The sequence below is a fragment of the Melanerpes formicivorus genome, unplaced genomic scaffold (genome assembly GCF_026170545.1).
Source record: "Melanerpes formicivorus ecotype bairdi unplaced genomic scaffold, bMelFor1.0.p_v2 SCAF_9, whole genome shotgun sequence".
In the NCBI taxonomy this organism is placed as follows: domain Eukaryota; kingdom Metazoa; phylum Chordata; class Aves; order Piciformes; family Picidae; genus Melanerpes; species Melanerpes formicivorus.
Window position 1 is genome coordinate 26,396,912 of NW_027142361.1, and position 24,425 is coordinate 26,421,336.

Here is a 24,425-nt window from a genome sequence, read left to right on the forward strand (position 1 = left end):
CTCCCCAGTTGGAGCTCCACTGATTCCAACTGGCTATTGACATAGAGGGCAACACCTCCTCCTCTCCTTCCTTGCCTATCCTTCCTAAAGAGTTTATACCCATCTATGCCTACATCCCAGTCATGGGATTCATCCCACCAAGTTTCAGTAACAGCCACTATGTCGTGGCATCCCAGCAGCACAGTGGCCCTTAACTCATCCTGTTTGTTGCCCAAGCTGCGCGCATTCGCATAGAAGCACTTCAGCTGGGCTGGCCCTGTCCTCCTCTTGTGCCAAATCCCCTCGGTTTCCACAGAATGTCCTGATGGATCATTCGTGGCTTGCCTCAGGGTAGCAAGTTGAGAGCCCTTACCAGCTCTCCTTCTCTCTACTGCTGGTGAGCTGCCCCTCTGTTTGTCACCAGCCAGCAGGAGACTATTAACCCCTTCCCCCTTCAAATCTAGTTTAAAGCCCTATCAATGAGCCCTGCCAATTCCTGCCCCAGGATTCTTATCCCACTCTGGGACAAGTGTGTCCCATGAGTTGTTTTCAGCTCAGGTGCCTTGAAAACCAATCCATGATTGTGGAACCCAAAGCCCTGTCGATGGCACCAGCCCCTGAGCCATGAATTGATCTGTCGGCCCTTCCTCAGTGTTCCCTCATCCATTGCTGACGTTAGAGGGATGGCAGAGAACACGACTTGAGCCCCTGATCCCTTTAGCATTTGCCCTAAGGTTCTGAAGTCTTTTTTAATAGATTGTGAGCCTCTCATTGTTACATCGTCACTGCCCACCTGAAAGACCAGCAGTGGGTAGTAGTCCGAAGGACTCACGAGGTTGGGAATTCTATCTACAACATCTTTTACTTGGGCACCAGGGAGGCAGCTGACCACTCTATGAAATGGGTCTGGTCTGCATATTGGGCCCTCTGTTCCCCTCAGTAGGGAGTCTCCTATGACGATGACCCTGCGAGGTTTCTTTTCTGGGTAAGTTTTGATGGCTGGCCTGAGGCAACCTGTCATTGGTGCAGCTTCTGACCTTCTTGGGTCCTCGACCTTACCAGGTCAGCAGGAGACTTGATGGGGTGCTTGGTGCCATGGGTTAGTTGTTTAGGTGGGTTGGTTTGGTTGATGGGTTGGACGCGATGATCTTGAAGGTCTCTTCCAACCTGGTTTGTTCTATTCTGTTCTATTTAGGAAACTGAACTGTCAGATCTTGACATCCTCATCCAAGCTGGCTTTTGTTCCAACCTAAGAGCACATGGCAGTTGCAGTAAGGACAGCACATGGATGAATCCTGTTCACTACTGCTTTTCTGCATTCAAATCTGGTGATAAATTGGGAGAGCAGGCTAGGACAGTAGGGAGAAGGAGCAGATGTTATTCAGTTAGAGGGTAGAAAGGCTCTGCAGAGGGACCTCGACTGACTGGTCAGATGGGCAGAATCCAATGGAATGGCATTTAACAAGTCCAAGTGCCGGGTGCTGCACTTTGGCTATGGCAATCCCATGCAGAGCTACAGGCTGGGGTCGGAGTGGCTGGAGAGCTCCCAGACAGAGAGGGACCTGGGGGTGCTGGTTGACAATTGCCTGAATATGAGCCAGCAGTGTGCCCAGGTGGCCAAGAGGGCCAATGGCATCCTGGCCTGCATTAGGAATAGTGTGGCCAGCAGCAGCAGGGAAGTCATTGTGCCCCTGTACTCTGCATTGGTTAGGCCACACCTTGAGTACTGTGTCCAGTTCTGGGCCCCTCAGTTTAAAAAGGACATCAAAACACTTGAACGTGTCCAGAGAAGGGCAGCAAGGCTGGTGAGAGGCCTTGAGCACAAGCCCTATGAGGAGAGGCTGAGGGAGCTGGGATTGTTTAGCCTGGAGAAGAGGAGACTCAGGGGTGACCTCATTGCCCTCTACAACTACCTGAAAGGTGGTTGTAGCCGGGAAGCGGTTGGTCTCTTCTCCCAGGCAACCAGCACCAGAACAAGGCGACACAGTCTCAAGCTGTGCCAGGGGAGGTTTAGGAGGAAGTTTTACACACAGAGAGTGATTGCCCATTGGAATGGGCTGCCTGAGGAGGTGGTGGAGTCACCATCCCTGGATGTGTTTAAGAGGGGATTGGACGTGGCACTTGGTGCCATGGTCTAGTCATGGGGTCTGTGTTGATAGGTTGGACTTGATGATCCTCGAGGTCTCTTCCAACCTTAGTTATACTGTGATACTGTGAGAAGCTGCAGTTTGCCTTCCTGTAGGTGAATTTAAACTTTTCTCACGATGGAATCAGCTCTCTGTTTTAGGATTGCTGTAAATCTATCTCATCAGAAATTTTCTGTCTCCTGGTGGCTTGTCTCTTTGAAATATTAAAATATTGATCTTTATTCTCTTGCCTTGCTAGAATTTTTTTATATATATATCTTTTTATTTCTTAAATCTGACTAATCTTCTTAAGCTGAGCAGGAAGAATAAGAGGGAGATCCTGGAGATAATATAAAATCCAGGAGAGAAGATTCTTAATCAAATTCATACAAATTAATAAAGCTACAACTAGAGTATCATATTTGAAGATTTGTTTTCAATGGTTTCAAAAGAGGCTGCAGATTAAAAGTGAACAGTTTAGTTATCTCACAGGAGATGTCACTGCCAGATACTTAAACCTTTTATAAGGCTGTTACATTAAAAACCTGATAGGTTTATGAGGATGTGATGGTGAAGTTGCTGACATAGCAGTATGCAGATGCCAGATGAATGGCTTTCCAAGAGCTCATGCTTATTTTGCTTTGCCTTCAAGGCTGAAAATAAGATCTGTGACAGGGGCAGTTTTGTTTTCCATATTACATAGTTGTAAGCCTTTGATATCTTCTGAGTCACCATTAGCTCTGGCAAGAGGTTTGATGGAGGATCAAGTAGAACACAGGGCAAGTTTCTCATCCCCTTATCTGATGTAAAGCAGAAGGAATGCTCCCTGTTAAAATTGTAGGTCTTGGCTGCCCAGAGTGACTTTATTACTGTTTCACCACAAGAACAGTCAGACAGGGGAATCATATCTGGGAAGCTGTGGATTCCCTTCACTGAGAGAGTCGTTAGCCATTGGAATGGGCTGCCCAGGGAGGTGGTGGAGTCCCCATCCCTGGAGGTGTTCAAGAGGGGATTGGACGTGGCACTTGGTGCCATGGTTTAGTCATGAGGACTGTGGTGGCAGATTGAACTTGATGATCTTTGAGGTCTCTTCCAACCTTAGTGATTCTGTGTGATTCTGTGATTGGACAGTTTAAGACTTAGCATGTCAGAGTGCTGGGCCATCCTATTTCAACTCCACTATCACCTAGTAAGGTTAGACCAGATGATCCTTGGGGACCCTTCCAACCTGGCATTCTGTGACTGTGAGCTACAGCTGACAATGAGTTTGTGCTAAAACCATGTGATTTTTGTGTGTGCTTTCTAGAAAGTTGAAGGGAGGGACTTCTCAGGATCTCAGGTAGTGATAGGACTAGGGGGAATGGAATGAAGCTGGAGGTGGGGAGATTCAGGCTGGATGTGAGGAGGAGGTTCTTCACCATGAGAGTGGTGAAGCCCTGGAATGGGTTGTCCAGGGAGGTGGTTGGGGCGCCGTCCTTGGAGGTGTGAAAGACCAGGCTGGATGAGGCTCTGTCCAGCCTGATCTAGTGTGGGGTGTCCCTGCCCATGGCAGAGGGGTTGGAACTGGATGATCCTTGCAGTCCCTTCCAACCCAAACAATTCTGTGATTCTGAGTTCAGCTAGTTCTGCTGCTGCTCTGAGCAGGAGAACTAAACAAGCTGATAATGTGATGTGTAAGTTTTGGATTTGTTTTTGTTCTTCTTTTCATTTTGAATCTGATAGTTTGAGCTTTGTGTTAGAGATGTGGGAAGCTCATTTCATTTATCTGCAGGCAGCAAGCCTGCAGATGAAAGTTCCAGGGAAGTGCTTGGTGTTGATTCATCAGCTGCTTCTAAGCTCCATGTGAATGAGAACCAGAAGTATCACATTTTTCCTTCCTGTCTCATGCAACCCTCTGGTCAATGCCTTCCCATAATAACATAATACTAACTATTTTTAACTTCACTTTATGCCAAGCTGTTCAGCAATACACTTCATGCTAACTTTGTGATGTGTTATAACCCTTGGCCAGCTCATGTCTCTTCCATCACTGATGCCCTTGGTGTTTGATACAGTGGTTTACACATTGGGCTGATGGTATTGCTTTGCAAGGAGGAATGCTGAGTTGCTCACAGTTGTCTTCACAGAAACTCACAGAATCACCAAGTTTGGAAGAGACCTCAAAGATCATCAAGTCCAACCTGGATAGTTTCTTGTAATTGACCTACACAGAGTAATGTTGCATTAATTTTTACTTCCCATTTAGCTTAGGTTTGTTTTCTTTGTACTCAAGGGTTGAGCTTGTGTAGCCTATTTTAAGTGTTCAGGAATATTGTAGTAGTACAGGAACATAGGTGACAATAGGTGGCTTAGGGCAATTTTAATTTCACATCAAGGTTATCTGCACTGTGGCCTGAGTTTCATGTTCCTTGGTGTCGAGGGTTGAGGGGAAGGCCTCAGCCTTCTCCACCCCACAAAGTGAAGGGAAAAAAAAAAATGGAAAGAAAAACCACAGCCGGATGAGCAAAGGAATGTGCTGTATTTACAAGCGGGGATGCAGGATATATATATATATACAATTTACATTATTTACAATATATACACAGAAATATATGCAACAAAGCAACACAGGAATGAGGTTCCCCTCCCCCATCAGGAGGAGGGCTCCCCCCTGTCCCCCCTTCTCTTCCCTTTTTCCCCAGAGAGGGTTAGAAAGAGAGAAAAAAAAAGCAGTTGTTAATTAAAAGCAGTAATACATTAGAGCAAAATGTTAGTAGATTTTTTGCAGGCCTCACGGTTATCAGCTCAAGGTCAGTCTGGCAGAAAGCCCAGAAGCCGCAAGCTGCGACAGGAGGAAAAAGTGCAAAACTGAGAAAAGTCTCTGCGGGAATCAAAACTTAAGGCAGTACTCTACCAATCCACCAATGAAATTAGTTTAGACCTGTCCTTTGTTTATAAAACATTCAGTCACAGTGTCCCTTTCTTAAAGGCGTAGCCTCAAACGGTCACACTTGGGCAGCAGCCTGGCAGCAGAGAAAGCACTGATGGAGAGAGAGTGAGTCAAAAGATTACTTATTTTCAGAAGTGGAAGGTAAGGAGTGGATGTTATTTAGCATTTCAGATGTATCCACAGACTAACTCAGGGGCAGGATTTGAAGAGTCCAGGGGTTTGACCATCTCTCTGCATTTAGTAATCATGAGGAACTGTGGTCAGGAAAGGCAGAGGTGCAGGTTTGTTTGGATGAGTCAGATCTGGGTAGCCAGGTGTTTAAAGCAGAAGGATTTGGGTTCTTAGAGTCACAGAATAGTAGGGGTTGGAAGGGACCACTGTAAAATGAGTCCAACTCTCCTACCAGAGCAGGATCACCTAGGGCAGGTCACACAGGAACACATCCAGATAGGTCTTGAATGTCTCCAGAGAAACAGACTCCACAACCTTTCTGGGCAGCCTGTACTCTGTCACCCTTACAGTAAAGAAGGTTTTCCTTATGTTGAGGTGGAACTTCCTGTGTAAACTAGTTTGTAAACATCTCAGGGTTTACTGGGTGACTGTAGGAAGCCCTTTTAAAGGGACTCATTCTGGTGTTCCAACCTCTTCTTTTAGCAGATTCCTACTTAATCTTCTTGCTTATCCCCTTGCAGCATCATATCACAGGATGTTAGGGGTTGGGAGGGACCATCATATCATAAACTTTGAAGTCCCTTTGCTAAATTATGAGGGGATTAGTATGGTCCTGGCTGTAAAAGGAATTATTGTCTTGAATAATGTGAGAATATTTTTCCAGTTGTGCTAGTTTATAAAAGCCTTTAAAACCAAGCAGTGCTGTTTTAATAGTGTAAGCATGCATCTTCAGATGATTATGTGGGGACCTTGTTCCTATCATTTTTCTTACTACCTTTGAAAAACCAAACTTTTATGAGTCTGTACATTGGTCTGCATCAGGAACAGTGTGGCCAGCAGGAGCAGGGAAGTCGTTCTGCCTTTGTACTCAGCACTGGTTAGGACACATCTTGAGTCCTGTGTCCAGTTCTGGGCCCCTCAGTTAAGAAAGATGTTGAGTTGCTGGAGCGTGTCCAGAGAAGGGCAACAAAACTGGGGAGGGGTCTGGAGCACAGCCCTGTGAGGAGAGGCTGAGGGAGCTGGGGTTGCTTAGCCTGGAGAAGAGGAGGCTCAGGGGAGACCTTCTTGCTCTCTACAGCTACCTGAAAGGAGGTTGTAGCCAGGTGGGGGTTGGTCTCTCCTCCCAGGCAACCAGCACCAGAACAAAAGGACACAGTCCCAAGCTGTGCCAGGGGAGGTTTAGGCTGGAGGTGAGGAGAAAGTTCTTCCCAGAAAGAGAGATTGGCCATTGGAATGTGCTGCCCAGGGAGGTGGTGGAGTCACCATCCCTGGAGGTGTTCAAAAAGGGATTGGATGTGGCACTTGGGACCATGGTTTAGTTGTCATGAAGTGTTGGGTGATAGCTTGGACTTGATGATCTCTGAGGTCTTTTCCAACTGGGTTGATTCTATGATTAATATCCCTGTTGGTCATTTGTGATACTTCCCTAATCAAGTACTGAGAGATGTGGTTTGACTCCATTCACAGGCCAAAGAGTGCAATGGCGTCAAGACTCCCATTGATACCAGCAAACCTAACCCCAATGAGGTGGAGTTTGACAACCTGTACTTGGATATGAATGGTATCATTCACCCCTGTACACATCCAGAGGACAAGTAAGGCATAGCTATCTCTCTCTGTACAAATAGGATTTAGTGGTGGCATTTCAGATGCTAAACTGAGTGCTCTATGTTTCAGGCCAGCACCCAAGAACGAAGATGAAATGATGGTTGCAATTTTTGAGTATATTGACAGGATCTTCAACATTGTACGGCCAAGGAGGCTTCTTTACATGGCTATAGATGGAGTAGTAAGTATTGATCTTTAGCTCTCAGTAATGGCTCTTTATAAAATTAAAGTGCAGGGACATCTGAGGCAGAAAGCTGGGGTTAGAGTGGCTGGAGAGTGGCCAGGCAGAAAGGGACCTGGGGATACTGGTTGATAGTAGGCTGAACATGAGCTAGCAGGCCAAGAAAGCCAATGGCATCCTGGCCTGCATCAGGAACAGTGTGGCCAGCAGGAGCAGGGAAGTCATTCTGCTCCTGTACTCAGCACTGGCCAGGCCACGCCTTGAGTCCTGTGTCAAGTTCTGGGCCCCTCAGTTTAGGAAAGATGTTGAGTTGCTGGAAGGTGTCCAGAGAAGGGCAACAAAGCTGAGGAGGGATTTTGTGACCATTTGAGGCTGTCCCTTTAAGGAAGGGGATGTTGTGGTGGAATGTTTGTAAACGAAAGACGGATCTAAACTAATTTCATTGGTAGATTGGGGGGAAGCACCTTTTGAACTGGGAGTACAGCAGTTTTCTGGTCAGTTCTTCTTTTTCCTTCCTTGTGGCAGCTTGCAGCTTTCTGGGCTTTCGGTCAAACTGACCTTGAAACTGATAAACTGCAAGGCCTGTATTAACTGCTTTCCAATTAACAACTGCTTTTTTTTCCCCCTCTCTCTTTCTAACCCTCTCTGGGGAAAAGGGGGAGAGAAGGGGGTACGGGGGTGGGGAACCCCCCTCAGCAGAGGAGGGAACTCTCATTTCTGTGCTACTTTGTTGTATATTTCTGTATATATTGTAAATACTGTAAATTCTGTACATAAACCTGCATTTCCTATACTGCTTTGTAAATATAGCACACACTCCTTTGCTAATCCGGCTGTGCATTTTTTTTTCTTTTCAATTTTCTTCCCTCTACTCACAGGGGGGGGAAAGGGCCCGGCCTTTCCCCCAACCCTACGACAGGTTTGGAGTAGAAGCCCTATGAGGAGTGGCTGAGGGAGCTGGGGTTGTTTAGCCTAGAGAAGAGGAGTCTGAGAGGAGACCTTGTTGCTGTCTGCAACTACCTGAAGGGAGGTTGTAGCCAGGTGGGGGTTGGTCTCTTCTCCCAGGCAAGCAGCACCAGAACAAGAGGACACAGTCTCAAGCTGCACCAGGTTGGATATTAGGAAGAAGTTCCTCCCAGTAAGAGAGATTGGCCACTGGAATGTGCTGCCCAGGGAGGTGGTGGAGTCACCATCACTGGAGGTGTTTTAAGAAGAGACTGGATGAGGCACTTGGTGCCATGGTTTAGTTGCTTAGATGGTGTTGGGTGATAGGTTGGAGGTGGTCTTTTCCCACCTAGTTTATTCTATTTCTCTGTCCCTGATCCTCATCTCCCTCTTATGTCAGGGGATCTAATGAAAGACCTTTATTGATCCTACAGAAAGGCTGGAGAGGGACTTTGAAGGTCCCTTTCAACCCAAACCATTCTGTGATACCTTTTCTAGGCTCCACGTGCAAAAATAAATCAACAACGGTCAAGAAGATTCAGAGCATCAAAGGAAGGCATGGAAGCTGCTGAAGAAAAGAAAAAAATAAGACAAGAAATTCTGGCAAAAGGTAGAACTGTGACCATATCTGAAGGTTTTTCAAGTGAGAGTCACCTTCTTGGGCTTGAATGCTCCAGTAAGGTTTAGAAAAGGGGTGTCTTCCTTAGTAGATACCTCTGTATGACTAGTAGGAGAGGTGGCAAACCTTTGATTTCCAAGTTAAGAACTAAGATAAAACAAAATATTGCTTGGTGGTTCTTCTGTCTTTTGCCTGAAATGGATTTGTGTTGAGTACTCTTAATCCCTTTAGGGGAAAAGAAAAAGGAACAGAAGAGCAGGGATAAATGTAGTAGTGGGAAACTAACCAGAACTCTTCTGGAGGAAGTACAGATTTGTAGGGCTTGGTGAAAACATTGCTGAGGCTTAAAAGGCAAGGATCAAATGAAACTGCTGCTGCACAGGAATGATGAACTATGAGCAAGGGTGGTTATTTGACAGTGGAAATTCTGAATTCAGAGAGGAAACCAAGTCAGTGCAGCTTACAGAGGGTGACAGTGACATGATTTGAGTGAAAGGAGTGTGTGTAGCTGAAGGGTGCAGAGTGGGCTGGAGCAATTAACTGTGGTGACTAGAAGTGGTGAATGCTGTAGCCCAGGTGAGAGAGCCATTGTGTAACCTAGTCAGAGATTAAAAAGGCAGGACAAAGACTTTTAACATGTTTTCCTGTAGCATTTCTAGAGTATGAAGACTCTTTATGAAGCTCAGAGATGAGAGAAGTTGGTGTAACCCTGTTTGTGAGCTCAGGTGAATGGATAGTGGAAACACAGGGGAGAATATGTAAGAAAATAACTTTCCAAATGTTTGATCTCATTTAGCAAGCTTAGTTTCTTTGAGATTTCTTTCAGTATTTTGACAACAGGCAGTGCAATCACTGTTCTGAGGTAACAGCATTTGTAAATGTACTAACACCTTACTATGAGATGGACATAATCTGATGGCAAGAGCTGGTTTAGTTGTTGCTGTTTTGATTTTTTTTCACTCATTTTCAGTCAGTGTTGATTGTTACCAGAGGAAGTCATCTGGGCTTTTTATCATGCAAAAATGCTTTTCATGTCCCATGCTGATTTCCTTCTGTGAAATGGTTTTATTGCTCTAGGTGGCATTCTTCCTCCAGAAGAAGTGAAAGAGAGATTTGACAGCAACTGCATTACCCCAGTAAGTAATCTTGCACTTCAACTAGCAATTGGCAGTATCTGAATGGAGGTTTAATTTATTTTCTTTCCTTCCTCTTTGTAGGGAACTGAGTTTATGGACAATCTGGCTAAGTGTCTGCGTTATTACATCGCTGACCGCTTGAACACTGACCCAGGCTGGAAGAATTTGACAGTAAGTTGCACAGTTTTGACACTTGAGGAAAATGAAGATGCTCTGCTAGGCTGGGTTTGGGGTATGATTGAAGAGTATAAATTTACCAGATTTGTCTCTCATCTTCTGGCACTGTGCTGTGGTTAATAATGGATCACCTGGCACCGTTCTGCCGGGACCTCGGAGGTAACATTTCACCCTAATAACACAATCTAACAGCACCATTTGTTTTTATCTCCTTGAAGAGATCTGATAGTAGGAGCCACAATTTGATGTAATGGGAGAGAGATTTAGGAATACCTTTTCTTTGGGGGGAAAAGTGTCAGGATATATTCTGTTTGTATTCTTCTCACCATTTCTTTTTCAACTCATTTGCTACCTCAGGCTGCATTTTTCTCCCTTGCTCCCAACAATGAATGTCAGTCAATAACAGGCAACAAAAATAATATGCAGCAGCCTTCTTGCTTTTCTGATCTTGCAAATGCTCTCCTCCCATTCCTCAACCACTCCACTCCCACTCAGTTTTGTTTCTGACAATCCTGTGATCGCTCTGTACAAGAGGACAGAGCGGGCACTCCTCTCAGATACACCTACCTGGTTTATTTTCCACAAGTTAACTGCTAGAGTGGGTAAATTGGAGGGCAGTTGACTGCCTGTTTGACTCCATCAGACATCAGTTTTAAAAATACTAATCTGGGCATCAGTGGAAGGAATTGTATAATGTGGTCCTGTATTGGCCTACCTATGTGTTCAGAAGATACCAGTGCCTGAAAGGAACCTACAAAAAGCTGGGAAGGGACCTTTTACAAGGGCTTGTAGTGATAGGATGAGAGGGAATGGATTGAAGCTTAAGGAGGGCAGATTTAGACTGGATATTAGGAAGACATTCTTTCCAGTGAGAGTGGTGAGACACTGGAACAGGTTGCCCAGGGAAGTTGTGGATGCCTCCTCCCTGGAAGTGTTTAAGGCCAGGTTGGATGAGGCCTTGAGCAACCTGAGCTAGTGGAAGGTGTTCCTGCCCATGCCAGGGGTGTTGGAACTAGACATCTTTAAAGTCCCTTCCAACCCAACCCATTCTATGAATCTATGAAGATCCAAAGGGGAGTGGACACATGTCTGCTTTCTTTCTTAGTTCTCTGGTGGGAGAAGGGCGACAAGGCTGGTGAGAGGCCTTGAGCACAAGCCCTATGAGGAGAGGCTGAGGGAGCTGGGATTGTTTAGCCTGGAGAAGAGGAGGCTCAGGGGTGACCTCATTGCCCTCTACAACTACCTGAAAGGTGGATGTAGCCGGGAGGGGGTTGGTCTCTTCTCCCAGGCAACCAGCACCAGAACAAGAGGACACAGTCTCAAGCTGTGCCAGGGGAAGTTTAGGCTGGAGGTGAGGAGAAAGTTCTTCACTGAGCAAGTCGTTCGTCATTGGAATGGGCTGCCCAGGGAGGTGGTGGAGTCACTGTCCCTGGAGGCATTCAAGAGGGGATTGGACGTGGCACTTGGTGCCATGGTCTAGTCATGAGGTCTGTGGTGACAGGTTGGACTCGATGATCCTCAAGGTCTCTTCCAACCTTAGTGATACTGTGACACTGTATTAGAATAAACTTTATTATTAGAATAAACCAAACCAGGTTGGAAGAGACCTTCAAGATCATCGTGTCCAACCCATCAACCAATCCAACCCACCCAAACAGCTAACCCATGGCACCAAGTACCCCATGAAGTTTCCTCCTGAACACCTTCAATGACGACGACTCCACCACCTCCCCGGGCAGTCCATTCCATAGCGCAATCACTCTTTCTGTATAGAACTTCTTCCTAACATCCAACCTGAACCTCCCCTGGCGCAGCCTGAGACTGTGTCCTCTTGTTCTGGTACTGGGTGCCTGGGAGAAGAGACCATCATCCGCCTATCTACAACCTCCCTTCAGGTAGTTGTAGAGAGTGATAAGGTCACCCCTGAGTCTCCTCTTCTCCAGGCTGAGCAACCCCAGCTCCCTCAGTCTTTCCTCATAGGGCTTGTGTTCCAAACCCCTCACCAACTTTGTTGCTCTTCTCTGGACTCATTCCAGCAAGTCAACATCCTTCCTAAACTGAGGGGCCCAGAACTGGACACAGTACTCGAGGTGTGGCCTAACCAGTGCAGTGTACAGGGGCAGAATGACCTCCCTGCTCCTGCTGGCCACACTGTTCCTGATGCAGGCCAGGATGCCATTGGCCCTCTTGGCTGCCTGGGCACACTGCAGGCTCATGTTCAGCCTGCCATCGACCAGTACCCCCAGGTCCCTCTCTACCTGGCTGCTCTCCAGCCACTCTGACCCCAGCCTGTAGCACTGCATGGGGTTGTTGTGGCCAATGTGCAGAACCCGGCACTTGGATGTGTTAAATCTCATGCCGTTGGATTCTGCCCATCTGTCCAGCCTGTCGAGGTCCCTCTGCAGAGCCTCTCTACCCTCTAGCAGATCAACTCTTGCCCCCAGCTTGGTGTCGTCAGCAAATTTACTGATGATGGACTCAATGCCCTCATCCAGATCATCAATAAAGATGTTAAAGAGCACAGGGCCCAGCACTGATCCTTGGGGCACACCACTACTGACTGGCCGCCAGCTGGATGTGGCACCATTCACCACCACTCTCTGGGCTCGGCCCTCCAGCCAGTTCCTAACCCATCGCAGTGTGCTCCCGTCCAAGCCATGGGCTGACAGCTTGGCCAGGAGTTTGCTATGGGGGACGGTGTCAAAGGCCTTGCTGAGGTCCAGGTAGACTACATCCACAGGCCTCCCCACATCCACCAGGCGGGTCACCTGATCGTAGAAGGAGATCAGGTTGGTCAGGCAGGACCTGCCCTTCCTAAATCCATGCTGGTTAGGCCTGATCCCTTGGCCATCTTCTAAGTGCTGTGTTATTGCACTCAGGATGACCTGTTCCATGATCTTGCCTGGCACTGAGGTCAGGCTGACAGGCCTGTAATTCCCTGGCTCATCCAACCGGCCCTTCTTATGGATGGGCACCACGTTGGCCAGCTTCCAGTCCTCTGGGACCTCGCCAGTGAGCCAGGACTGCTGAAAAATGATGGAGAGTGGCTTGGCCAGCTCCTCTGCCAGCTCTCTCAGCACCCTAGGATGAATCCCATCTGGTCCCATGGACTTGTGGGGATCCAAGCTGCTAAGGAGAGTTCCAACCACCTCCTCATGGAACATAGGGAAACTGTGCAGCTCCCTGGCTCCTTCTGCCAGCTCTGCAGGCCAGCTGTCAGGAAGACGTTCTGTCCTTCTAGTAAAAATTGAGGTGAAGAAGGTGTTAAGTATCTCTGCCTTTTCCTCATCCTTTGTCACAACGTTCCCCTCCGTGTCCACCAAGGAGTGGAGGTTGTCCTTTCCCTTCCTCTTACTATTAATGTATTTATAGAAGGACTTTTTGTTGTCCTTCACAGTAGAGGCCAGTTTAAGCTCCAAGTGTGCTTTTGCCTCCCTAATTTTCTTCCTACAAGACCTAGCAACATCCTTAAACATTCTGTGGGTTGCCTCCCCTCTCTTCCAAAGGTGATACACCCTCTTTTTTTCCCCTTAGTTCTATTAAAAGTTCATTAACCATCCAGGCTGGCTGTCTGCCCTGGCGGCTCATCTTCCGGCACATTGGCACAGCCTGTCCCTGAGCCTTCAACAATTCTTCATTGAAGTAGGTCCAGCTCTCCTGGACCCCTTTGTTTTTAAGGGCTTTATCCCAAGGAACCCTCTGAATTAGTTCCTTGAGTAACCCGAAGTCTGCCCTCCGGAAGTCCAGAGTGGAGGTCTTCTTGCCGCCCCTCTTGGCTTGACCAAAAACCGAGAATTCAATTATCTCGTGGTCACTGGACCCCTAAACACCCTCCTACCACCACATCGCCCACCAGTCCTTCCCTATTGGTGAAGAGGAGGTCAAGCATAGCCTTGCCCCTGGTAGGCTGTCGCAGCACCTGGGATAAGAAGCTGTCCTCCATGCATTCTAAGAACCTTCTAGACTGTCTCCTCTCTGCTGTGTTGAGATCCCAGCAGATATCAGGCAGGTTGAAGTCGCCCATGAGAACAAGTTCCGGAGATCTTGAGACAGCCCTAAGCTGCCTATAGAATGCTTCATCAACATCTTGATTTTGATTACCCTAGTGATAATTTATCAGGAAACTTCAAACATCTTAGTTAATGACATGATTATTTTTTTGGTGTTTGAATCAATATCATAGAATCACTAAGGTTGGAAGAGACTTCAAGGATCATCTAGTCCAACCTGTCACCTAAGATCTCATGACTTCTAAACCATGGCACCAAGTGCCACATCCAGTCCCCTCTTGAACACATCCAGGGATGGTGACTCCACCACCTCCCTGGGCAGCACATTCCAATGGCCATTAAAACAAACATTAGTTTGTTTGTTTGTTTTAACTGTGGCAGTATAAATTGTTTACATAGTTCAAATGTTTTGCAGGTTATGTTGTCTGATGCTAGTGCTCCTGGTGAAGGTGAACATAAAATCATGGATTACATTAGAAGGCAAAGAGGTAAAATTCATATAAACAGGAAGATTTTTGTGGGAAAATAAGATGTGGTCAGTAATAATTTATTCTACATGAATTTGGCTGACTAAATGTGGTTTTTTTTGTTTGGTTGGTTTTTTTTTTGTACAGCTCAACCAAACCATGATCCAAACACTCATCACTGTCTCTCTGGGGCTGATGGTGAGTTCTCTTTAATTGGCAATATGTCCTATGAAGCTCTCTTGTGCTAGGCTGCATCAAGATGATTGTGGTCAAGAGAGTCTACTCTTCTTTGCTCTTGTCAGGCCCCACCTCAGATGCTGGTGTCCCCATCATAAGAATGATATAGGGCTGTTGCAGTGAGTCTAGAGGAGGGCCTTAAGGGCTGAAGCACTTCTGCTGTGAGGATAAGCTGGGCGAGCTGAGGTTTTTCAGCCTGGTCTCTGGGGGGACCTTAGAGCTACCTTCCAATACCTGAAGGGAACCTGCAGGAAGGACTTTTCATAAGGGTATCTAGAGACAGGACAAGGGGGAATGGTTTCAAGCTGAGGTAGAGTAGATTTAGACTGTATCTGAAGAAGAATTACAACGGTGGTGGGACTCTAACAGGTTCCCCAGAGAGGTTGTGGATGCCTCCTCCCTGAAGGTGTTCAGGGTCAGGTTGGATGAGGCCTTGTGCAACCAAGTCTAGTTGAGAGGCATCCCTGCCCATGGTAGGAAGGTTGGAGTAGAGGATCTCTTAAGATCCCTTCCAGCCTAAGCTACTCTGTGCTTGAGCTGGATTGTAGTTTTTAGGCTTTCACTTGGTTTTGGGTCAATAATGCAGTGTGTGTGTTGGTTTTTGAAAGCTCTGTGTGCCAGGTACCCCGTGGGGAAGCACATCTGTATGCTTGCAGTTGCTTCAGGTAGAATGTGCATTGCTTTGAAACTTCTGTGTTCTGATAAAAGCTGAATAATGGTTATCCTTAATTGCATTTTATTCTTCTCTTTGATAGCTGACCTGATTATGCTTGGATTAGCTACACATGAACCAAACTTCACTATCATTAGGGAAGAGTTTAAACCAAACAAACCCAGGCCGTGTGCTCTTTGCAACCAGTTGGGTCACGAGGTTAAGGACTGCCAAGGTTTGCCCAGAGAAAAACAAGGCAAGGTAAGAATTCTGCCCTTTTCTGGATATTCTTTTTGTCTGTAAGCTTTGTGTTTTAATGAGATCCTCAAATTGTTCTTGCTGTTGGTTTTGGCTGAAACAATGCAAATTATATTACTGGAATTTCCTAGCTTTCCTCTTATGCTAATAAGTACAAACTGTAGCACATAAATATTCTGCCAGACCTAACATCCTCACTTGTGGGGTTTAGTGTGTTGTTTTCCCTGGCAAGAGAAAGTGATGAGTAACTTAACAGACACACAAAGCAGCAAAATTAATGTTGGTTGACAAAAAACTCAGCATGAGCCAGCAGTGCTCGCTTGCAGCCCAGAAGGCAGCCCTGTGCTGGGATGCATCCAAAGAAATGAGAGCAAAAGGATGAGGGAGGTGATCCCCCCCTCTGCTCTGCTCTTGTGAGACCCTGCCTGGAGTACTGTGTCCAGTTCTGGTGACCCCAGCATAAGAAGGATATGGAACTACTGGAGCAGGTCCAGGGGAGACCCATGAAGATGATTAGTGGGCTGGAGAACCTCCACTATGAAGACAGGCTGAGCAAACTGGGGCTGCTCAGCCTGGAAAAAATAAGGCTTCAGGTATGCCTTATAGCAGCCTTCCAGTACCTGAAGAGGGCTACAAGGAAGCTGGGGAGGGACTTTTGACAAGGGCTTGTAGTGATAGGATGAGGGGGAATGGATTGAAGCTTGAGGAGAGTAAATTTAGAGTGGAGATTAGGAAGAAATTCTTCCCAGTGAGGGTGGTGAGACACTGGAACTGGTTACACAGGGAGGTCTTGGATACCTTCCTCCTGGAGGCATTCAAGGCCAGGTTAGATGAGGCCTTGAGCAACCTGTTCTAGTGGAAGATGTCCCTGCCTTTGGCAGGGGAGTTGGAACTAGATCATCTTTAAGCTCATTTCCAACCTAAACCAGTCTATGAGCGTAACAGACACACAAAGCAGCGAATTGTCTGCTTGGCGTAGGAACTTTAGAAACTGAATTTATCCATCTCTTGAGTCCTCAAAGGAAGCCTTTGAAATTGAGCTGACGAAACTCAAAGGTGAACCTGAATGGAAACTCTTTTCTTTCAGCACGATCAGTTTGCTGACACTCTTCCTGTCTCTGAACAAGAATTCATCTTCATCCGACTGTGCATTTTGCGAGAGGTAGGTTGAAGCAGCTCCTATCTGCTTTAGATAAATAATATTGAATGTAAGACTTTGTAGTTTTTTAATTCCACACATGGTGCTTTCTCCAACACCCTTTTGTGTGTGCATTGCAGTACTTGGAAAGGGAACTCACCATGGCCAGTTTGCCTTTCGCTTTTGATTTCGAAAGAAGTGTTGACGACTGGGTCTTCATGTGCTTCTTTGTGGGAAATGACTTTCTTCCTCACCTGCCATCTTTGGAGATCAGGTAGATGGCAATAGATGTGTTGTTCTCCTCCAGGTCTGCCCACTGTGGTGTAAAATGGTAACAGTCTCATGCCAGGCAGAAAGGGACCTGGGGGTACTGTTTGACAGTAGGCTGAACATGAGCCAGCAGTGTGCTCAGGTGGCCAACAAGGCCAATGGCATCCTGGCCTGTATCAGGAACAGTGTGGCCAGCAGAAGCAGGGAAGTCATTGTGCCCTGTACTCAGCACTGGTTAGGCCACACCTTGAGTCTTGTGTCCAGTTCTGGGCCCCTCAGTTTAAGAAAGATGTTGAGTTGTGTCCAGAGAAGGGCAGCAAAGCTGGGGAGGGGTTTGGAGCACAGCCCTATGAGGAGAGGCTGAGGGAGCTGGGGTTGCTTAGCCTGGAGAAGAGGAGACTCAGGGGTGACCTTATTGCTCTCTACAGCTCCCTGAAGGGAGGTTGTAGCCAGGTGGGGGTTGGTCTCTTCTCCCAGGCAACCAGCACCAGAACAAGAGGACACAGTCTCAGGCTGCACCAGGGGCATTTAGGCTATATGTTAGGAAGAAATTCTTCCGAGAAAAAGAGATTGGCCATTGGAATGTTCTGCCTGGGGAGGTGGTGGAGTCACCATCACTGGAGATGTTTAAAAAGAGCTTGGCTGAGGCACTTGGTGCCATGGTTTTGTTGCTTAGATGGTGTTGGGTGACAGGTTGGAGTTGATGGTCTCAAAGTTCTTTTCCAACCTGGTTAATTCTGTATTCTTTTTTCCCTTTGTTTTTAGGGAGGGAGCAATCGATCGCTTGGTTAACATATACAAAAACGTGGTGCACAAAACTGGGGTAAGGGGTTTGGGTTTGGTTGTTTTTTCTTGCTTTTCCCTTCATGATATGTGGGTGTTTGATGCTTAAAAAAAAAAAGGGGCTTGTTTTTTTTCTTTTTCAACTCTTCTTTTCTAATTTGCAGGGCTATCTCACAGAAAGTGGTTTTGTCAACCTGCAGAGGGTCCAGATGATCATGCTCACTGTTGGAGAAGTTGAAGATAGTATCTTCAAGAAGAGAAAAGATGATGATGTAAAATTTTCCTCTTATATTCTTGGAGTTTGGTTTGAACCCTATGCATTACTGTTAAGACTGGGACACTCCTTGAAGAGCACAAAAAACCCAAACATTACTCCTGGATGACCCCTCCTTGGAGGTGTTCAAGGGCAGATTGGATGAGGTCTTGAGCAACCTGGTGTAGTGGAAGATGTCCCTGCCCATGGCAGGGGCATGGAACTAGATGATCTTTAAGGTCCCTTCCAACTCAAACCATTCTATAGACTAGACTAGACTAGACTAGACCAGGTTGGAAGAGACCTTTGAGATCATCATGTCCAACCCATCACCCAGCACCATCTAATCAACTAAACCATGGCACCAAGCACCCCATCAAATCTTCTCCTAAACACCTCCAGTGATTGCACTCAATTGTATGCCTCCAATTGATTTTCTTTTCCTGGACTACAGGACCTATTTTTCTGTTACTCAAGTAACAGCAAAATGAAAACTCTGTGAGTTCTGTTACTGCCTGCAGCTGCTTCAATAGCTGCTGTGAGAACTTAATTGTTTTACAGTTTGCTGCAACCTGTGGAAGTGCAAGCCATGAGCAGGGCTGAAATACTCTAGGTGATCCTGCTCTGGCAGGGGGCTTGGACTGGATGACCTTTGGAGGTCCCTTCCAACCCGACATTGATTCTGTTCCATTCTTACATTGCAGTACCCCCTGCCATTTGAATCGTGTCCATAAATTGTCCTTTTAACGTGTCCCAGCAGTCTGTGCAGCTTTTTTGCAGGCATATTCCAGTTTATTCATCAAGTAGAGAGCATAAAGCACCTTGTGAATGAAGGAGCAGGACTGTGTTTTCTTTCCATTCAAAAAATGCTGTACCAGTGTTGTCTAAGTCATAGAAATGTTTTGTTTATAATTGCTCTAGCCTGGAGATTTGGTGAACTGGAAAAAAAACAATGTGATGTTCAGGTTTTCAGTTTCCATGGCCCCAAGAATAAGAAATACCTCATTATACTATCTTAAATATACCTCCCAGAACTGTGGGGCTTTCATTACACAGCTACTTTTTTTTTTAAATCCCATAAGGTTTCAAGGTAGAGTAGAAAATTTTACTGATTAGAGGGTTGGAGCACCTCTGCTATGAGGACAGACTGAAGGAGTTGGGGCTGTTCAGTCTGGAGAAGAGAAGGCTTCCAGGAGACCTACTTGTGGCCTTCCAGTATCTGAAGAGGGCTACAAGAAAGCTGGGGAGGGACTTTGGAGGGTGTCAGGGAGTGATAGGACTGGGGGGAATGGAGCAAAAGTTCAGGCTGGAGGTCAGGAGGAAGTTTTACACAGAGAGAGTGATTGCCCATTGGAATGGACTGCCCGGGGAGGTGGTGGAGTCGCCATCACTGGAGGTGTTCAGGAGGAGACTTGACGGGGTGCTTGGTTACATGGGTTAGTTGATTAGGTGGTGTTGGGTGATAGGTTGGACGTGATGATCTTGAAGGTCTCTTCCAACCTGGTTTATTCTATTCTATTCTAAAACTAGAAATGGGTAGATTCAGATTGGATGTTAGGAAGAAGTTCTTCCCCATGAGGGTGGTGAGAGACTGGCACAGGTTGCCCAGGGAGGTGGTAGAAGCCTCATCCCTGGAGGTTTTTGCAGCCTAGGCTGGATGTGGCTGTGAGCAACCTGATCTAGTGTGAGGTGTTCCTGCCATGGGGTTGGAACTGGATGCTCCTTGAGGTCCCTTCCAGCCCTAACAATTCCATGATTCTATGATCCCATTTCCATTTGTATTTACAGCTACAAGAATTGAGTTATGTCTTACTGAGAGCACTACATGAAAACCTGGTGGCCTTCTGGTCAGTGGAAGATTATAATGAAACATTTCTCCATGAAATCTGTGGGTAGCTGACTGCTTCTGCCCTTTGTTCTCTCTTTAGGATAACTTTAAAAGACAACAGAAAGAGAAAAAAAAAAGAATGAAGGTAAGCTAATTCCTTCCACAATGCAAAAAGTAGCAAGAGTTAAAAATGTGCACTGGAGCTTTGAGCTGATGTGTTGACTGAAACTGCATCTGTCATTGTGGCATGGGTTTTTTTTTGGCCTGTATAAACCATTTTTATTGTGGGTTTTTTTTTTCCCATGGGTTTTTGTAGACTGGAACTTTGAAAGAAGGAATTGCATATTAAAGGGTTCTCAAAAAGGAAAGGAGGGAAGGTGGTGAATGTGCTGGATGGTAGCTGTGTTGTGTCCTTCAAAGGTGCACAGATCTGTACTTCCATGATTATTTGGTGATGCTTCAGCATGGTCACTGGTACAGGAATAGCTTTTTCCATGCATTGACACAAGTCTCCTCAGCCCCTTTTGACATCAGTCCAGGCTGGAACATGATGAAATTGAGAGCAGCCTTGCAGAATAGGACTTTGGGGGCACTGGTGGGTGAGAAGCTGGACATAAACCAGCAATGTGCACTTGCAGCCCAGGAGGTCAAGGACATCCTGGGCTGCATCAAAAACAGCATGGCCAGCAGATGGAGAGAGTTGATTCTGCCTCTCTGCTCTGATGAGACCTTGCCTGGAGTACTCTGTCCAGCTATGGGACCCCCAACATGAGGCAGACATGGACTTGCTGTAGCAGGTCCAGAGGAGGGCCACAAAGATCAGAGGGTTGAGCACCTTTTTTTGTGAAGACAGGCTGAAAGAACTGGGGCTGTTCAGCCTGGAGAAGAGAAACCTCTGGGGAGACCTTAGAGCTACATTTCAGTATCTGAAGGGGGCCTACAGGAAGGCTGAGGAAGATCTATTTGGAAGGGCTTGTAGTTATAGGACAAGGGGTAATGGTTTGAAATTTGAGAAGAGGAGCTTTAGATTGGATGTTAGGAACAAGTTCTTTACCATGAGGGTGGTGGAACACTGGAACAGGTTGCCCAGGGAGGTAATTGAGACCTCATCTCTGGAGATATTCAAGGCCAGGCTCAACGAGGCCCTGAGCAACCTGATCTAGTGGTGGATGTCCCTGCTGAGTGCAGGGGGTTCGAACCAGATGACCTTTGGAGGTCCCTTCCAACCCAAACCACTGCATGAAGTCTTGCTTCCTCCAAAGCCTGCCTTTCAGCCCACACAGACAGAACATGCAGAAAATGCAGGATTAGTTTGGGTTGGTTTTAAAAGAGTATAATAATTTGTAGGCATATTAGGGTCTCACTTGTGTCACCTTGTGTCTGGTTGAGATTGTTAAATGTAAGTAACTGAAGCTAAACTGTGTGAATTATTCCTGCTTTCCAGAGCATGCTCATCAGAAACTGGTGAGAGCACATCACCACGCTGCTGTGGAGGTTACACAGCTTTTTTTAGTCTTCTCTCTGTTTATCTTTTAGAGGGATCATCCTTCTTTTATTCCTGGTGGACAATTTTCCCCTCAAGCTCTGGGAAATCGATCTAGCCCTCAGGCAATCAGTAACCCTAGACAAGCTGCCTTTGAAATGAGGATGCACGACAGACAGAATCCTGTAAGTAGATGTTCCAAGGTATTTACCCACAGAAGGAGAAATAATCACATCCTGTGTTAGTCTGGAGGCCTTTTTCTCTGTCCCATCAAGCTTTCTTGAAAAGCAAGCACCAAAAATTTGCATTTTTTCAAGGTAGTGGCTTTTGATAACCAGTTTTTGTCAGACTACTTGAATAAAACTGTGTTCTTTAATGTTATGATGCTGCTTGTTAAATAATTCTGGCAAGGCAAGTGTGAGGTGAATGCATCCCAGTCAGATATGGAGGCTCTTCTCCCCACACTGGTTTGGTCCTTATGGAGTCAGGTTTAGGAACTTCCTCGGTAGGTTTGTGAGAGACACAAATGGAGTACCTGAGCTGGAGGTCTTTTAATGTTCCCTTTGGAATACAGGCACAGGTGTCTGTATTCTGGCAATCTGTGGTTTGCACAGCTACCTGCTTGCCAGCTGCTTATGCTTTCCAAAGCATTGATTTTCACTGGGAGGAGGAGAACCTTAAATTCAGTTTTTGGAGATGAGGAGAGGCTGAGGGAGCTGGGGTTGTTTAGCCTGGAGGAGAGGAGGCTCAGGGGAGACCTTCTTGCTCTCTACAACTACCTGAAGGGAAGTTGTAGCCAGGCGGGGGTTGGTCTCTTCTCCCAGGCAACCAGCACCAGAACAAGAGGACACAGTCCCAAGCTGTGCCAGGGGAGGTTTAGGCTGGAGGTTAGGAAGAAGTTCTTCATAGAAAGAGAGATTGGCCATTGGAATGTGCTGCCCAGGGAGGTGGTGGAGTCACCATCACTGGAGGTGTTTAGGAAGATACTGGCTGAGGCACTTGGTGCCATGGTTTAGTTGATTAGATGGTGTTGGGTGATAGGTTGGACTTGATGATCTCTGAGGTCTTTTCCAACCTGGTTAATTCTATTCTATTCTAAAAGAGGGAAAACTGGCAGTAAAACGAGCACTGCATTAGAAACCCTGATTGTTAGCTTGAAATCACAATTAGGACAGATATTTTCTTTCTGGGTGTTAATCCTCATACAGTGAACAAATGAAAGGTCCTTTCAGTCATAAAGATGTATGATGTGTCTCTGGAGTTGGAGCAAGTACAATATCATTTTCAAAGTAGTGTTTTCTGCTATTCTTCCCTTTTAATTTTGAAACAGGTAGGTTACGCAAATCAGTTCCTGTATGGAATGAGAGAAGTATCGTTTAGGCTACAGTACTAAAATAGATAAGTTTTTAAATGGTTTCAAAGATGTGTTTTGAAGAAACTTAGAATACTTCTGCAGGTTCTGAGTCCCAAGCTGTGTTTACAGGCTGAGGGAGCTGGGATTGGTCAGCTTGGAGAAGAGAAGGCTCCTAAGAGACCTAATAGTGGCCTTCTAGTACCTTAAGGGGGCCTGCAAGAAGGCTAGAGAGGGACTGTTTACAAAGGCCTGCAGTGATAGGATGAGAGGAAATGGTTTGAAATTAGAGAAGAGCAGATTTAGATTTGATTTTAAGAACAAATTCTGCACCATGAGGGTGCTGGAACACTTGGAACAGGTTGCTCAAGGAGCTGGTTGAGGCCCCATCCCTGGAGATATTCAAGGTGAGACTCAACAGGGCTCTGAGCAACCTGATCTAGTAGAGGATGTCCCTGTTCACTGCAGGTGGGGTGGACTTAGATGATCTTTGGAGGTGGCTTCCAACCCAAACAATTCTATGATTCTCTCTACATTTTCCACTGTTGCTGTAAAATGAAGCTGTAGCAGAAGCTGCAGGACTAGAGAAAACAGTTGCATTCCACAATGGGAACATACCGACTGGAAATCTATACTACAAAGGCATGTTTTATCAGTTTATGCTGTATTTGTTTATTGCACCTTTGTTCTTCTCAAATACCACAAACTTTTTTCCTGCCTTCTGATCCAAAACCTGCCTTCTTTTATTTTGCTACTTGACTTTTATAGTTCAAGGGTTGGGTACCTGGTTCCTTAATTTTTTTGGGGGGACTGGCTTGAGAGCAGCCCTGAAGAAAAGAACTTGGGGCTGCTGGTGGATGAGAAGCTCAAAAAGAGACAGCAGTGTGCGCTTGCAGCCCAGAAAGCCAATCGCATCCTGGGCTGCATCAAGAGAAGCATAGCCAGCAGGTCAAAGGAGGTGATTCTCCCCCTCTACTCCGCTCTGGTGAGACCACACCTGCAGTACTGCATCCAGTTCAGGAAGGATCTGGAGGTGCTGGAGCATGTCCAGAGAAGGGCCATGATTAGAGGGTTGGAGCACCTCTGCTATGAGGACAGACTGAAGGAGGTGGGGCTGTTCAGTCTGGAGAAGAGAAACCTCTGGGGAGACCTTAGAGCTACATTTCAGTATCTGAAGGGGGCCTACAGGAAGGCTGAGGAAGATCTATTTGGAAGGGCTTGTAGTTATAGGACAAGGGGTAATGGTTTGAAATTTGAGAAGAGGAGCTTTAGATTGGATGTTAGGAACAAGTTCTTTACCATGAGGGTGGTGGAACACTGGAACAGGTTGCCCAGGGAGGTAATTGAGACCTCATCTCTGGAGATATTCAAGGCCAGGCTCAACGAGGCCCTGAGCAACCTGATCTAGTGGTGGATGTCCCTGCTGAGTGCAGGGGGTTCGAACCAGATGACCTTTGGAGGTCCCTTCCAACCCAAACCACTGCATGAAGTCTTGCTTCCTCCAAAGCCTGCCTTTCAGCCCACACAGACAGAACATGCAGAAAATGCAGGATTAGTTTGGGTTGGTTTTAAAAGAGTATAATAATTTGTAGGCATATTAGGGTCTCACTTGTGTGAGAGAAGTCTGGAGAAGAGAAGGCTTCCAGGAGACCTACTTGTGGCCTTCCAGTATCTGAAGAGGGCTACAAGAAAGCTGGGGAGGGACTTTGAAGGGTGTCAGGGAGTGATAGGACTGGGGGGAATGGAGCAAAACTAGAAATGGGTAGATTCAGATTGGATGTTAGGAAGAAGTTCTTCCCCATGAGGGTAGTGAGAGACTGGCAC

At 46.4% G+C, this 24,425-nt stretch overlaps 1 protein-coding gene across 5 annotated transcripts in view; it reads left to right on the forward strand.

The window, feature by feature from the left end:
- XRN2 (5'-3' exoribonuclease 2) overlaps positions 1-24,425 on the forward strand; it is a 133,186-nt gene that overhangs the window by 21,548 nt on the left and 87,213 nt on the right. For all 5 annotated transcript variants that reach the window (XM_068143239.1, XM_068143240.1, XM_068143243.1 and 2 more), the window contains exons 2-15: positions 6,673-6,800; positions 6,883-6,994; positions 8,438-8,549; positions 9,636-9,694; positions 9,776-9,865; positions 14,297-14,369; positions 14,496-14,546; positions 15,341-15,498; positions 16,583-16,657; positions 16,774-16,907; positions 17,669-17,726; positions 17,851-17,958; positions 19,868-19,912; positions 21,304-21,435. In XM_068143239.1, the coding sequence (XP_067999340.1) occupies positions 6,673-6,800; positions 6,883-6,994; positions 8,438-8,549; positions 9,636-9,694; positions 9,776-9,865; positions 14,297-14,369; positions 14,496-14,546; positions 15,341-15,498; positions 16,583-16,657; positions 16,774-16,907; positions 17,669-17,726; positions 17,851-17,958; positions 19,868-19,912; positions 21,304-21,435 (1,335 nt within the window). The remainder of the gene's footprint in view (positions 1-6,672; positions 6,801-6,882; positions 6,995-8,437; positions 8,550-9,635; positions 9,695-9,775; positions 9,866-14,296; positions 14,370-14,495; positions 14,547-15,340; positions 15,499-16,582; positions 16,658-16,773; positions 16,908-17,668; positions 17,727-17,850; positions 17,959-19,867; positions 19,913-21,303; positions 21,436-24,425) is intronic.